At 27.7% G+C, this 15,029-nt stretch overlaps 1 protein-coding gene across 1 annotated transcript; it reads left to right on the forward strand.

Annotated features, from left to right (window-relative positions):
* Positions 1 to 6,108: 6,108 nt before the first annotated feature.
* LOC100573070 lies at positions 6,109 to 10,788 on the forward strand. Its single transcript, XM_003241946.4, has 5 exons — positions 6,109 to 6,240; positions 6,333 to 6,477; positions 6,612 to 6,752; positions 6,824 to 7,102; positions 10,531 to 10,788. Exons 1-5 carry the CDS (start codon positions 6,188 to 6,190, stop codon positions 10,594 to 10,596), a joined length of 684 nt encoding a protein of 227 aa, XP_003241994.1. The 5' UTR covers positions 6,109 to 6,187; the 3' UTR covers positions 10,597 to 10,788.
* Positions 10,789 to 15,029: the final 4,241 nt, after the last annotated feature.

Consider the following 15,029-nt stretch of genomic DNA (forward strand, 5'->3'; position numbering starts at 1 on the left):
AAATCCAAGCACTTTTATTGTCCTAAAAGGTGATGACAGACACACAAAAAAAAATATATAAAAACACATCATTGTAAATTCATTACATTCATCGTTCCACTTAGAATCTAAAAAAGTATTTAGTATTCTAGAATAAAAATACAAGTAAAAAGTAATTTTTAAGTATTTGAAATTCAAAAAAAAAATGTTTTAACAGAAAATTCTAGTATTTAAATAGAAGTATTCGAATATTTAACAAGACTGGTAATATACTACTAATACAACTTTAGGAAAAATTTTACTTTTGACCCCCCAAAGTACCAACTAGATTCACTTTCCTATCAGAAAAGGTACTGTTGAAGAAAATCCTAGCACTTTTACTGTCCTAAAAGGTGATGACAGACACAAAAAAAAAAATTAAAATTAAAAAAAAAATAAAAAAAAAAACACACATCATTGTAAAATCAATACATTCATCGTTCCACTCAGAATCTAAAACTGTGACTATGGATTTATAATTTTTTTTATCTGCCTCTGAAACAATATACTAGGAGCCTTCTATTAATTTTTCAAGCTTTTTCACAAATAATATTTTATTGGTACCTATGTATAGAAAAAAAAAAACTAAAAATGTCCTTAAACAGTTCAAAAAAAATCAAAACATTTTGAAAATTTGATCGTGTATGGAAAATTCTAATATAAACAACCAGTGAAAATATCATGTGCGGTCATTTGTTTTAGAGTTACACCGAAAACCAAAATCGATTGTACGTAGGAATTCACGGTTTCCTTAATTTTTTTTTTGTTTTTCACGGCGCTTTTGAAAACTAATTGGAAATTTAAATTTTGACCTCCCGAATGCACCAACTAGATTCACTTTACTATCAGAAAATATACTTTTGAAGAAAATCTAAGCATTTTTACTGTCCTAAATGGTGATGACGGACACAAAAATAAAAAAAACACACATCATTGTTAAATCAATGCAATCATCGCTCCGTTGAAATCTAAAATGATTTTATATAGTTAAAAATGTACATTTTTTATGGTTAAGGAATGAAAATTTAACACAAGGTTCCACATAAACTGGTTATTTATAAATTACTTTATTCTCAATAATATCATCAAATATATTTAATAATATCATAAGCTGACTGACCATCTTCGCTCAGAATCGTTTTTCTTATACAATGATATTATATCATTGCATTAAAATTTAACACCATCCATTACAGTGGCACACTAGTAAATTACTGTACAGCAGAGTGACACCCACTTGCCCACCTTTTTTATTTTTATATTAATATGTTCTTTTGAGCGATGACTAAGTGTTACAAGTCAAGTATTATTATACGAACACCCAAAGCAATATACCAATAATATCATAATAATAAATTACGTATATTAAAAGAACTTTATACAGCCATAATGGTAAAATGTATATATTATGTAAATTGTAAAAGTACCAACAAAAGTAGTATGTATACTAGACAGTTAACTTTTTAATAAAATCTTTGTATACCTATTTATTTTTATGTTGTTAATATTATTTCAAGAATGAATGTGTCATTTACATGACACAAGTCAGGTTTTTATTTATAAAGACCCTTGGAAACATGGCCAATGGCCATGATATTATATCATTGAATTCAAATGTTATACCATCCATTATACAGTGACCAACTTGGACCCAACTGTACAGCAGAGCGACATCCACTTACTCACCTTTTTTAATATTATATACATAAGTTTCATTAATATAGACTTTAGTCACGCTTTGTATAGTAGATACGTTATAAGAATATACATAATTAATAATTTAAATGTTTACATGGTTTTCTAAACATTAAAACTGTATTTGGTTATGATCCTATACCTAGTTTATTATTTATATGATTAATTAATGGTTAGGTTAACTATTTAAGTCTTTCTAATACCAAATAACATAATGTATACTAATAACCTACTCCAATATATTTTTACTATATTTCTGAAACATTAATTTTTTAAAATATACAAGTATCTATATTAAATCCTTTAAAAATTCGATCTCTAAATGCTTATAAAAAAAACTGTGCCGATGTATTTTTAATATTTATCAACTGCTATTGTAACAATATATCAGGAGCCTTGTATTAAATTTTTACACTTTTTGACCCAACAGATAAAACTTTATTGATATTTATAGAAAAAAAAACTAAAAAAATTGAAAACTGACCATGTCTGTACACAGCTCAAAAAGAGTCATATAATTTTCAAAATGTTATCGTATATAGAAAATGCTAATATAAACATTCGGTAAAATTTTCAAGTATCTACAGTCATTCGTTTTTTAATTACAACAAAATAAGAAAATCATTACGTGAGAAATCGAGTGAATATCGAATGTTGTGGAAATATGAATTTCAAACGCTCATAAAAATTTTATTTGACTTGCTTGTAGATATATTTTTTTTTAATGGTAGACAAACGTTTGCGAAATCTTGTATTACATTTTCAAATCTTTGATTTAAAAATAAAAATGTTTACGAAATTATTAGCTTAAAATAATTTGCTAATTTTCGTGTTTTTTTCATATTTTTGTAAATTTTTGAACTTTAAATGCTAATAAAAAAAAAACTGTGACTATGGATTTATAATTTTTTTTTATCTGCCTTTGAAACAATATAACAAGAACCTTCTATTAAATTTTCAAGCTTTTTTAACCAACAAATAAAATTTCATTGATATTTATAGAAAAAAAACTAAAAAAAAATGGAAAATGAAAATGTCCGTAAAGAGCTCAAAATAAATCAAAATATTTTCAAGATTTTACCGTGTATAGAAAATGCAAATATAAACAACCTGTGAAAATTTCATATATCTACGGTCATTTGTTTTAGAGTTACACCAAAAACCAAAATCGATTTTGTTAAAAATCGATTTTGCGTAAAAATTCCCGTTTTTCCTTAATTTTTCTTTTGTTTTTCACGTCGCTTTTGAAAACTACTGGGAAATTTTTACTTTTGACCCCCCAATCATTGTAAAATCAATACATTCATCGTTCCACTCAGAATCTAATACACACACCATTGTAAAATCAATACATTCATCGTTTCACTCAGAATCTAAAAATAAAATCTTAAATATATTATTATGTTAGTAGTTTTAAATTTTCGTAAATACATTTTATTACTCTTCATGTTGTGAGGGAGGTTTGAACCCCGGTATCTACGACCCTGAATACTATTATATAATATTATACCACTTATCGTAAACAAACATCACCTTCAGTAGCATGTCGCTGCTGTTGAGTTTGTTCAGCACGTCGCAGTATCTTGCGAATTTTTTTATTTTGACAAAATCTTCCAACAGTGGCATACGAAACCAGGACGGCCGGAAGAGTTGTCATACCTCGAAACGCAACGACAAGACATATTTTTAAATTTCGTTCCTCGATATAATCCATTATTATACATTATTATATTATTATTCCGAATGCTTACAACTTACAATGCTTTGATCACGGGATCGTACACTCTGCTCGGTTCACAAATGGTCACCGACGGAAACGGCGCCTCGGAGCACAAATACGACGTGGACAATATAATTGTTTTGGTGAAACTGGACTCGTAGACTTTCCCGAACTTCCAAGACGCAGAATCCGGTGCCGAACAATGCGAGTGTGAACATCACCGGCCAAAATCGTCTGCTTGTATATGGTATTTATTCGATGCGAAAAACGCGACTGTTAATATTGTTATTAAGTATGTAAAGCTAGGATTTCGTAGCAAATGTTATTTTAGCATGGAGTGTGATAGAAAGATAATTTTAACGTAAGATACTCATTATTTTAGAAAACACTAAAGTTTTTGAATATATACTTCTTATACATAGTTAATGGTTATAAGTCACTACGAAACGACATTTTTGGAAAACGATTATATTTTTTAATATTTGTTGTCTTATAATTTTTAACTTTTAACTCTTTTGAATAATATTACAATATATATATTTAATTTCATAATCCGGATCAGAATTTATTCGATTTATAATTTATTATATCATACAAATATATTTATAAAAAAGAAAAAACAATACATATAATAACATACATATGGAATTAAAAATGGTGTACCTCAAGGTAGTGTTCTTGGACCCATTCTATTTATAATATATACTAACGAAATTTGTAATATTAATTTTGATGGGTCGATAGTTACTTACGCTGATGACACTATTGTCTTCTATTCTCACACAAATCATGGGATGGGGTATACGAGAAAGCCTGCAGAGGTTCCAATCAGATAATAAACATTTTAAACAATAGAAATCTATCTCTAAATGTTGATAAAACTGTGTTTATGCCATTTTCAATTAATAAAACAGATTGTAACTTCAATACTATAGCAGTACATGGCTGCGTCAATAATAAAATATGTAATCAGGAAAACTGCAAAATAATTAATATAGTTGGAAAAATTCGATATTTGGGTGTTATATTTGATAACGACTTAAAATGGAATTTTCATATTAACAATTTATTAGGAAAGCTACGTTTTATTACATTTAAATTGATCAAACTCAAAAACATGGTAGGTACCTAAACAAACAATGAAAATAGTATATTTTGCATTATATCAATCAAATTTCCAATATGGTCTATTGGTATGGGGTGGCCTTCGAGATAACATATTAAATGCACTAGTAGTTAATCAAAATAATATAGTCAGAATTTGCCTAAATAAATTCACTCTAGAAGGATCTACGAAAGCCAACTATAGAGAACTTGGTGTTTTGCCAATAAGTTTTTGTATAAAAAAATTGCTATTATGTACTTGCGGTTAAATATCATAAAGAGTTAAGCAATAAAAGAGAATTGAGGAGATTTGACTTGACTGTTAATTATACAAATAAATCTTTTGGTCAATGTTTTGTAGATTATCTTGGACCAACATTTTTCAATTCTATGCCTTTTGAATTTAAAAAAAAAATACTTGGGGATGAAAAGATTAATATTAAAGGCTTGGTATATAAATATTTATTTATTGAGTTAAATAATGAGTTGCTATAATTTTATTTTATATCTAAGCTTTATAAATTCAATCTATGAAGTTTTATTTGTGTATCGTAGACTAATATGTTTATTTTATATTTATTTCTTTATCATGTACATTTTCTTGATAAAATTTCTAAACTATATTTGTATATTTAGCTTTATACGTACTTAGAACTTATAATTTATATCTTGTAAATTCTATAATTATAATAATTGTATCATGTATTATATAATAACTCTCTTTCCCCAACACAAGCTCTGCTTAAAGGAGAGAGATAATCGGAAATGTTACTAAATAATAATGTATGTATTTTTGTCTTTTTCGATTAAAATAAAAAAAATAAAATAAAATAACATTATAAAAACTCAGATGCTTCTTGGTTTGGTCAACACTAAAAAATCGTTAGGTTAGGTTAGGTAAGTTTTAAAATATTATGTGTATTATTGGTTTTTTTCAGTATTATTATTATTATTATTATTATTATTTCTATTATTTATTAAATCAACGTTACATTAATAAATAAATACATAATATATAATAAATTGAATACAAATTTTAAATTTACAATAAATAAGTTGATACTTATTGTTTTATTTTTTGGTTGTACCTAGATTTATTTTATTTTATTTAAATTAAATAAAAGCTATTTTTTCTATTTTAAATGCGTTTTTAAGAATTTATTTTGCTATCAAATCCTAGCCCTAGGTATGAATTTATGGCCAATATTGACTAAAGCCGGTATTGGCCATGTCGTGTATAGTGTTGAAGTATATTAATAATTATTATAGATAACGTGTTACCTGTGTATAATTAAACATTTAAACATATTATATGTTACGTTAAAATTGTTTGTATAATAATTTTAAACCAGTTCAACCACGATTTTTTTTTTTTTTATTGTATATCGAATTTTTGTGGTCAATATTTTCAAAAATTTAATTATTAGATTTTCATCGAATGATTCAAAATAATAAATAACCCATCACTCTCCACAGGAGCTCAAACATAAATATTGGTTTGACCGAGATGAAAATAGTTTATTAAAAAAACTATAGTTACTATAGTATTATAGTTAATTATAAAATAATATTATTATATTTTTAAAGATTTTAAAATCAGAATTTTAAGAATTTTTCTCAGCTTTGATCGATTTTAGTGCGACAAAGAAAATGGCAATCAAAACAAATGTAATAGACAAGGAAAATATTTTGGAAATAGGATGGTAATCTCAAATACTTAAATATAAATCTACATACCTAATATATTTTAAATAGAAATAAAAATCGGTAACTATTTTCACCAATATTTGTGTAGGTTTGGAAAAATAGACAAATATTTATCGAAGGTAGTTCCGAATGGCATAGTAAAAATCAAAGATGCAAATAGCATGATACAATTAGGTTCGGAAATAAAAAATAACTATATGCGAGAGATGATGAGTCAAATGAAGGAAATGATGGTGAATCATAAATATATCAATTTCGTTATGATCATAATATATACTCAGTATATTATATCATACTGTATACTTAAACATTTACACATATTACATAATATGAATATATTTACGCTTTAACATTTGTTATTGTATAGAAACTACAAAAAGAATTCGAACTGGAATTGGTGTTAAAAAAAAAAATAAGTCCGTTAATTGCAAATAAGTCTGTCCTAGAGCATCCCGTCGTTGCTCAAAGGCTGAAAGCAGAAAGATTGCTTAAAATCAACAAGGAAAAGGTAAGATAATACTTATCGTATCGTCAGTTGTTTTTGAATGTATATTTTAATGAATTATTGTACAATAAAAGCCGAAAAAACACTATCCGCGGTCGTATGTCAAAGAATTTGAAAAAATTCAGTGTAAAAATATTCCGTCAGAAGTTGAACAAATGGGTATAATATACAGGGAACTGAAATTCGGAGAAAGTTGTGTTTTCGATTATCACAAACACGGGAGAAATCTAAAACGAAAAATGAACGAACATAACAAAAAAATTGGACTACACCTACCACGATCACACTTACCAGTCAAAATAAACGACGTACCCTTAAACACAATGACCAAGATGAATATAAACAATCTTCAAGTAAGTTATCCCGTTGAATTAATAATATCAACGGATTATTATTGCTCTTACAATATGATTGAACGTGAACAGAATACGCTTACTACAAACCGGTCTTAATGGAGATAATACGGTCACAATGAAAATACTCCACCCCCCCCCCCCCCCCCCTAAAGTAAAGTCCACGTCAAATTTGAATAGTTTTGATTTTTTACTTTTGAACATATATATACCTTATATCAGCGGTTCCCAAAATGTGAGGCGCGCCTCCTCTGGGAGGCGCGAGCTTTTGGCGAGGGAGGCGCGAGCCGCATGGTAAATATTGATGTTTTTAAATCAACAATAATTTTGATGAAATGCCATAACTATTCCAAACAAATATTTCACTATTATGTTAGTATTACTTAAAGTCGCGTTATACTCGTACAAAATATACTTGAATCGGAGATTTGGATTCCAAATTTTGGAAATGTCGTTACAGCATTATCGCATTATCGATAACCCAATATTATTGCGTCTACCGAATAGTGTTGAATTGTAATGAGGTATGACTAGGGATCGGAAGTTGAGCATTTTTTTTTAGAACTTTTTAGACGATGCTCTCCTGGCCACAAATGTGTTTCATTAGCGTGTGAATCTGAATAACTAATTTTTATTTTGCATTTTTTTGACATTTTTAGGTAATTTTCCCACATTTTTAGTCATTTTTACTGATTTCACAATGGTTTACTTCTTATCGTTTCTTGTCGACCGATATGCCGATGACTTAAAACTTGGAAATTACCACAGACTAAGTTAGTACCTATCTGATTTTATCTCGCTGATTACATTTATCGTTGTCGTATTGTAGTGAATATTATTATACCTACATTTTATTATTTTATTTCTTTTTTTAAGGACATTTTTGTCATATTTTAAGCAATTCGAAGCTTTGATAAATTTATATAGAATTTTATAGTAAAATAGAGAAAAATATTTTTAAAAAAATGTATTTTTATTAGTAAAAAACTAATATTTTCAATTTTTTAGGACATTTTTTTTCATTTTCATGTCATATTCGCATTTTTTTTAGGTCATTTTTTATTGTTTTTAAGGTCATCAACTTCCGAGCCCTAGTAATGACCAATAATAATATATTTGGAACGCAATAGCAGTAGTAGTCGTGAATGAACAGTAGGTACCTACGTAAGGTGTATTCGTCATTTTCGAATTGTGCATTATCAACTCGTAGTATTATTTAACTATTATATAAGGCTTATATAATAGTTAAATAATAGCATAAGCGTACATTAGTTTTAATATTCTAGTGCGTTTTGCAATTTAGGTACGTATAACAGTGGGATTCCCCAAAAAACATCCTTTAATTATAATACATATTTTATCCCAATTTTTTTTTTCAATTATTATTTAGGTATATTAATGAACAATAGGTATATTTTAGAAATACTTAAAGGTAAATAAAAATTACTTTTTTAAAGGTACCAGCTATATGAGTAAAAACTTCTTGTTTATCAAACAAGAGAAACTTTTATGACGATGCATCCAAAATAAATTCGAAAGAGTAGTTTATGAGATACCTACTAAACTTTTCGTAGGTACTATAAATATAAAATATAGAATAGGTACAAGAATATAAAATAAAATATATATGATATTTAGTTTATTTTATCTATAGGCACTTTTTAAACTCGGAAAATTTTTCCAAATACAATATTATGTTAATATTAATATCTATAAATTACTATAAATTTCAAATCATAGACCCCGTATCTTTTAAATCTATTATGATATAACAAATACATTTTTATTTACAGGTATTTATTATTAAAAATTAAAATTATAATATAAACGATGTCACTTGAATATAATGAAGTTAACTTTTCTATTAAATGTTATGGTTTAAATTATATTTTATAGTATTAAATACATAGCTGCTGCCTGCTGGTATAATCTGTATTCAAACGTTAAACGCTGTTCATAAAGAAAAATTATAGAGTGATCTATCGGATTTCATCATGACCGACAACTTTTGTTATTAATTCTGCTGTCATAAGCCACTATGGTGTCGTAACTCCATATTTGAAAATATCTAGTTTTTGATGTCCATCGGTGGATATTTCAATTCTTTATCGATTTCCGTAGAAAAATAATGGTTTTTCTCGAAAGAAATTCATACAGTTATCAAATTATTTAGATAAGAAGCAAATTTGCACCGAATGTCCAAATACTAGAACAAAAAGTCGTATGTGATCTGAAGTAGTGATTTTTCTTCCCAGTAATTATTGTATTTACAGAACAGTATATTTAACAAAATTTATGGTTTTGGTTTAAATTTAATATTGCTCTCGAATTAGAATTAATATTTGTACTATGTGGTCACTTGATAAGGAATAACATTTTCTTAAGAGGACGTCAGCGCACTATTCGTTTTTTCTCTTTGGCCCACGCGCAACATAGACAAAATGCATTAACGCAGAATCATTTTTTCTATGATTTTAAGTAATCTTAGAGTAAAATTACCCATGACAAAAAAGATAGAGAATAATATTTTTGAGGGAAAGACCAGCTATCGATTTTATATGTATTTTATTTTATATTTGTATTTGACTTTCAAAATAAACAAAAAATTTTTGTAAATTTAAATCATGTATAAATTGTTTTGAGACAATATTTAGACAAATCGATATGTCATCCCCTCAGAAATATTATTTTCTATCTTTTTTGTAATGGTTGATATTACTCAAAGATTAATTGAAAATTTAGAAAAAATGATTTTGTTTACGTTGCGCGTGGCCCAGAGAGAGAAAACAAATAGTGTGAGGACATTCTCTTAATTTCAAAAAATAATGTACACTATCGTAATTATACTTATTTCTGGGTTATTAAATCCTTAGTTTTCAAAGTGCTACATTTTAATCTTCCCCCCCCCTCGTATTTTTCTCGTCATACCAGTAGGTATAACATGTAAACATTAAATATCTATGAGCTAAGCTAATATTAAAATGCATACGTTGTTACAACTTATTTAAATATCTAAAATTCTAAATGATATTTGCATCACTTTGAGCACATAATAATATGCCAATGATATCAGATAGCATTTGGCAGTAATTACGAATACAAGACAGTGTACTTATGTACTGCTTTTCGTTCTCTGATACGTATACCTATATAAGCCATTAAATCAATAAAAAGTTGTCAATAAACTTGTTTTTGTGTTCAATATAGTTTCCTTGTAAAAAAAACGATAACAGATCATATTTTTAATGTTAAAAAAAATTATTATTTTTATGACTATAAAGACTAATTTAGTGTTGAAAATTTGTTTTTTTGTTTCCTGAAAAGTTATGTTTTGGGGGTTGCAGACTTACGGCTTATGACAGCAGATCTATGTATTTATGTGTATAATATATATATTATTAACCCTACTGTTTTATTGATAACTGCAGGACCTCAAAATCTTCCATGAAATGGCCAACAAACTAATTAAAGAACCCTTTCACGGCTGTTTTTAGACCTCGAGATCGGAACGGACGCACATCCATCCATTTATATACTAAAATATAATACATTTCACATAATATTTTATCTCATCTAGTTAAGAGTTTGTCAGCCACATATCACAACGCAACTTTAAATTCAATATTGAATACACTTCAATGAAATTATAAGTACCTACCTGATGATTATTTTTCTTTTGTGCACAAGGTGGTTTTAAATAAAATATAATATATGAAATCATTAATCAAAGCCTATGGTTGTGCTGCGAGTTGAAATTGTTCTAATTGCATTATATAAAGTTGCAGTTAAAAATGTTGATACCAGTTCGAGGGCCTGTGCGTCCACTAAAGGGGGAGGAAGCGATGAACTTGTGACGTTGAAATGGTGATACTATTTCTCTATTCATATTACAATGCAAATCATATATTTGCATACTTACACACCTATACTGTAGGTATTGAAACAAACAAATAACCGTTTTAAAACTGTCGATTTGAAAATAAAATAATTAATTTCCCTTATGCCGAAACAATAACAAAGTCAATATATTATATGATATTTATTTATGGTTATGGTTTTCGTTTAAAAACGAATTACCTATATTATTTCGTTACGATCGGATCTGGAAGTAAGCACATGCGCATTTTATAAAATATTTTTTAATTATTTATGTCATCGTAGTATGATATACGAATACATGGGTACCGTAGGTACTTTCCTGAATTTAAGATTAAATGGTGATTACTAGAGTTAGGATGTTGATGACCTAAAAAACACACAAAAATGCCCTAAAAAAGTGCAAAAAGCCCTAAACACTTCAAAAAATGACCTTAAAAATTATCTAAAATACTAATTAAGTGAAAAAAACTTATTTATAATTTATAAATATATTATATATAAATTATAAATAATAATTTTTATTAGAGATATGGGTATAATAATGGGTGTAATAGTAACGAAAACCCACATTAATAATATTAAAATTATTGTTTACTAATAGTCCAAATCCAAAGTTAGATTTTAAACAAATTAAATTTGTTTCCAAACTTGGGTGTAACATTTGCCCTAAAATCTATAATTTGTGAAAAATGCCCCACATTGTATAAAAAGTACAAAAAATGCCCTAAAAGATGAAAAAATGACCTAAAAATGTTGAAAAATGACGTTAAAAAACAAAAAAAATGCATTTATAGCTAAAAATGCAAAAAATGCAAAATAAAATTAGAATATTTTGCATCAAGGGAGCATGAAACAAATTTTTAGCTAGGATAGCATTGTACAGAATAAAAGGAAAAAAATGCAAAAGTCATCAACATCCTAACTCTAGTGATTACATAAAAAAATTCAGTGTTATTTCCTGTAATATAAAAAATAATGCTATATTGATATTCGACTTCTATTTTTACCACCAAACAAAGTTGGATATTTTTTTATAAACGAAAATATTGAAAAACAGATTGTTTTCAGATATTTTTGTATCGATACTCGATGGGAGGCCGTAAATTGAATCTCAAGGAGGAATTTTCCCATCAATCGGTTCTGTTGTCTGTTGTGGATTTCCTGTGCAGGAGGAGCAATATACACCATTTTAGGTACCATATAGTATATAGGTACCGTGGGTAATGGGTAATGGGTATGTAGTACTGTTTTTTATAAAATTTGGTCTGGCCCCGATATTTCGTGTTGTGTCTATACACAATTCAAGTAAGGAAATCGTGTCTAGACCACTTCTGATTACTATATCGTAAATAATGTTGTTCACCATTTTTCGCCAAATACGACTCGATGGGCATTGGGCGTATTACTCCCTTCGACTCACGCGACGTCCTCTCGCCACTCATTTCATTACGCCGTCATTTTCATTTTTCATGTTTCTGATTTTTCGCTCACACGAAAACATATTCCGCGTAACTTCAGTACAGGTGAGTGGTGACCTACGTGTAAATAAAAACATTGTATTCAATAAACTGTTTTATTTTGATATAATGTATTAATGAAACGAAACGTTTTGTAAAAATATTTCTACACTTGTTGAATTAATTACACGGTCGTGAATAGTAATTAGCAGATAATAGTTTGGCAGATACGCCTGAAAAGTTTTTTGTTGCTTTATGTTCCACCATACCGTCAACGGTAGGAGCAGTAGTACCCGTGTGATTTTGTTTTGAAGTGTCTGCGCAAAGTGTAAACTGTAAAGGGGGTCAGTGACTCAAACTTTGCAAGACTTAAATTTTGATTACAAGCGACATTTTCATAATGCAATTCTTGATATGACGATTACATAATAATTAATTGTGTGAAATTATTTTTACTGAGATAGAATGGACTAGTGGACTGTATAGAGACGCATAAGGCAGATGACAAAGTATTGGTATAGAAAATACGTTTTACAGTGGTTATTAAAAGCGTACAACTAAGTAAACGTCCCGGTTATCCGGGTTCTTGGACCGATTACCAATATATTATAACTAGAGATAATCATCTGTACTTATTTCTCTTCGGTAAAGACGAATATCTTGTATGTCTTTATACTTAGCAGTTGTATTGTTTAATATGTCGAGTATGTTTACAAGAATTACGAGCGAAAAAGTTAAATTTGTTAAAGTTGTAGGTATACACGGCAAACACAATCATCACTGCCTAAATATATTAAAGTCTGTATAAAAATGCCTTAGACTAATACACATTATAGTCCTATGAAAAACGATAACCAGGCTAGCCTTATCACTGATAAAACTAGTTTCATTTTAATTTAAAAATATCTTTCATATTTGTCATGGTAATATTATTTATCCAATAAACTTTGTTTAATTAACATGTATTTTTGTTTAGCCGTAATTGGGTTAACTTGCAACACCATGGTCCATATCGTGGGCTCAGAACCAAAAGGTGCTAAATCGATTTTTTCGAAAATCCACTTTTTTGTATAAATGGGCAGTGTTTGGAAGGAACGGATTTCTGGAACGAGTTCCTTTTTAAAGAACGGCGTGATGAACGAATTCCTTTTTATAAAAAAAGAACGAGAAAATGAACTAGTTCTTTTTTTTAAGGAAAAATGACAAAATTGTTCGTTCCTTTCTAGTTCCAATAATTTACACAGATAAGTATGTAAATATTTCAATTAAGATATATTTTTTAATGTGTATAATGTATATTGCTAATTAGCCAAAAATTTAATTTTAAAGAAAATCTCAAAATATATAATAATATATTACATAAACATATAAAATATGTACCTACTTGTAGTTTTATATTATAAATAAAAATTAAAGAAGTATGCATAAAACGAAAAAAAAACATAAATGATTAAATAAGAGTTTTTATTTTATTTGGAACTAAAAAAGGAACTCGTTCATTTTCCAATGAAACGACAAAGGAACGAATTCTTTTTTTTTTAAAAGAACAAGGAACACAACGAATTCCTTTTTTTAAAAAAAGAACGAAGAACGGAACGAATTCCTTTTTATAAGGAACTTGACAAACACTGTAAATGGGTTTATTGGTCAATGGTCTATAATCCAAGCTCACATCCAACTCAATAAAAAATAAATTACTAATAGCAATACAACTTTATTATATTTATTTAACATAATTAGGTAGCATTCTATGATAGTAAAAGACATTACTTTTTTGGTCTGGTTATTTGTAGTAGGTGAATAATAGTATTCATTTTCATCTACTTCCTCAAGACCAGGTCTTATCATTGAACGACTTTGATTATTTTTTTGAAGGTCTTCATCGTGTATTAATACGTCATGACCAATGATTATGTGCTTTAAATTTAAATATAACTTGTTAACAAATAAATAATTTAAATTAACATAAAATTGGCTTACATCTTCAAAATCATTTGTTTGTAAAAACTCATCTAAGTTTTCAGGACATATTTGTATACCGGTATTTGAAGTCGCTGTCGATGATGCAGGTGACTCTTTTTCTAATATTTTGAAATCATTTGTTACAGTTTTGTTTATGCCAATCTAAATTAGAAAAAAAATAATAATCATGGTAAAAAAAAATAACAAAGTCAATAATATTATCAAAAACTATTTAGAGAGAAGATTACCTAAATAAGAATCAGTAGTCACAGGATAAATCACTACTTTTTTTTTTTAACAACAACATTAAAGTAAAATATTTAAAGTGTCTATAAATAGCTTAGTAAAAAAGACGAAAAACTCATAATTACAATTATTATAAAAACTATAATTAATACTATACCTTTTTAGTTGAGCCGTCATTGTCACTGTCAAAATCGTTTGCATCTTTAATAAAATCCATTGACATTAAAGACTGCAATGTCATGTCTAATTTGTTTATTGATTCTGGTGGAGGACCTCCTCCAGTTTGTTTTAAATTTTGTTTATATGATGAAACATTTTTTTGGCAACTATTTTCATTCTTTTCCATTCGCCTTTAATTTGTAGTAATGTTCTTTGAGTTTTGA

The sequence above is a fragment of the Acyrthosiphon pisum genome, chromosome X (assembly GCF_005508785.2).
Source record: "Acyrthosiphon pisum isolate AL4f chromosome X, pea_aphid_22Mar2018_4r6ur, whole genome shotgun sequence".
Taxonomy (NCBI): Eukaryota; Metazoa; Arthropoda; class Insecta; order Hemiptera; family Aphididae; genus Acyrthosiphon; species Acyrthosiphon pisum.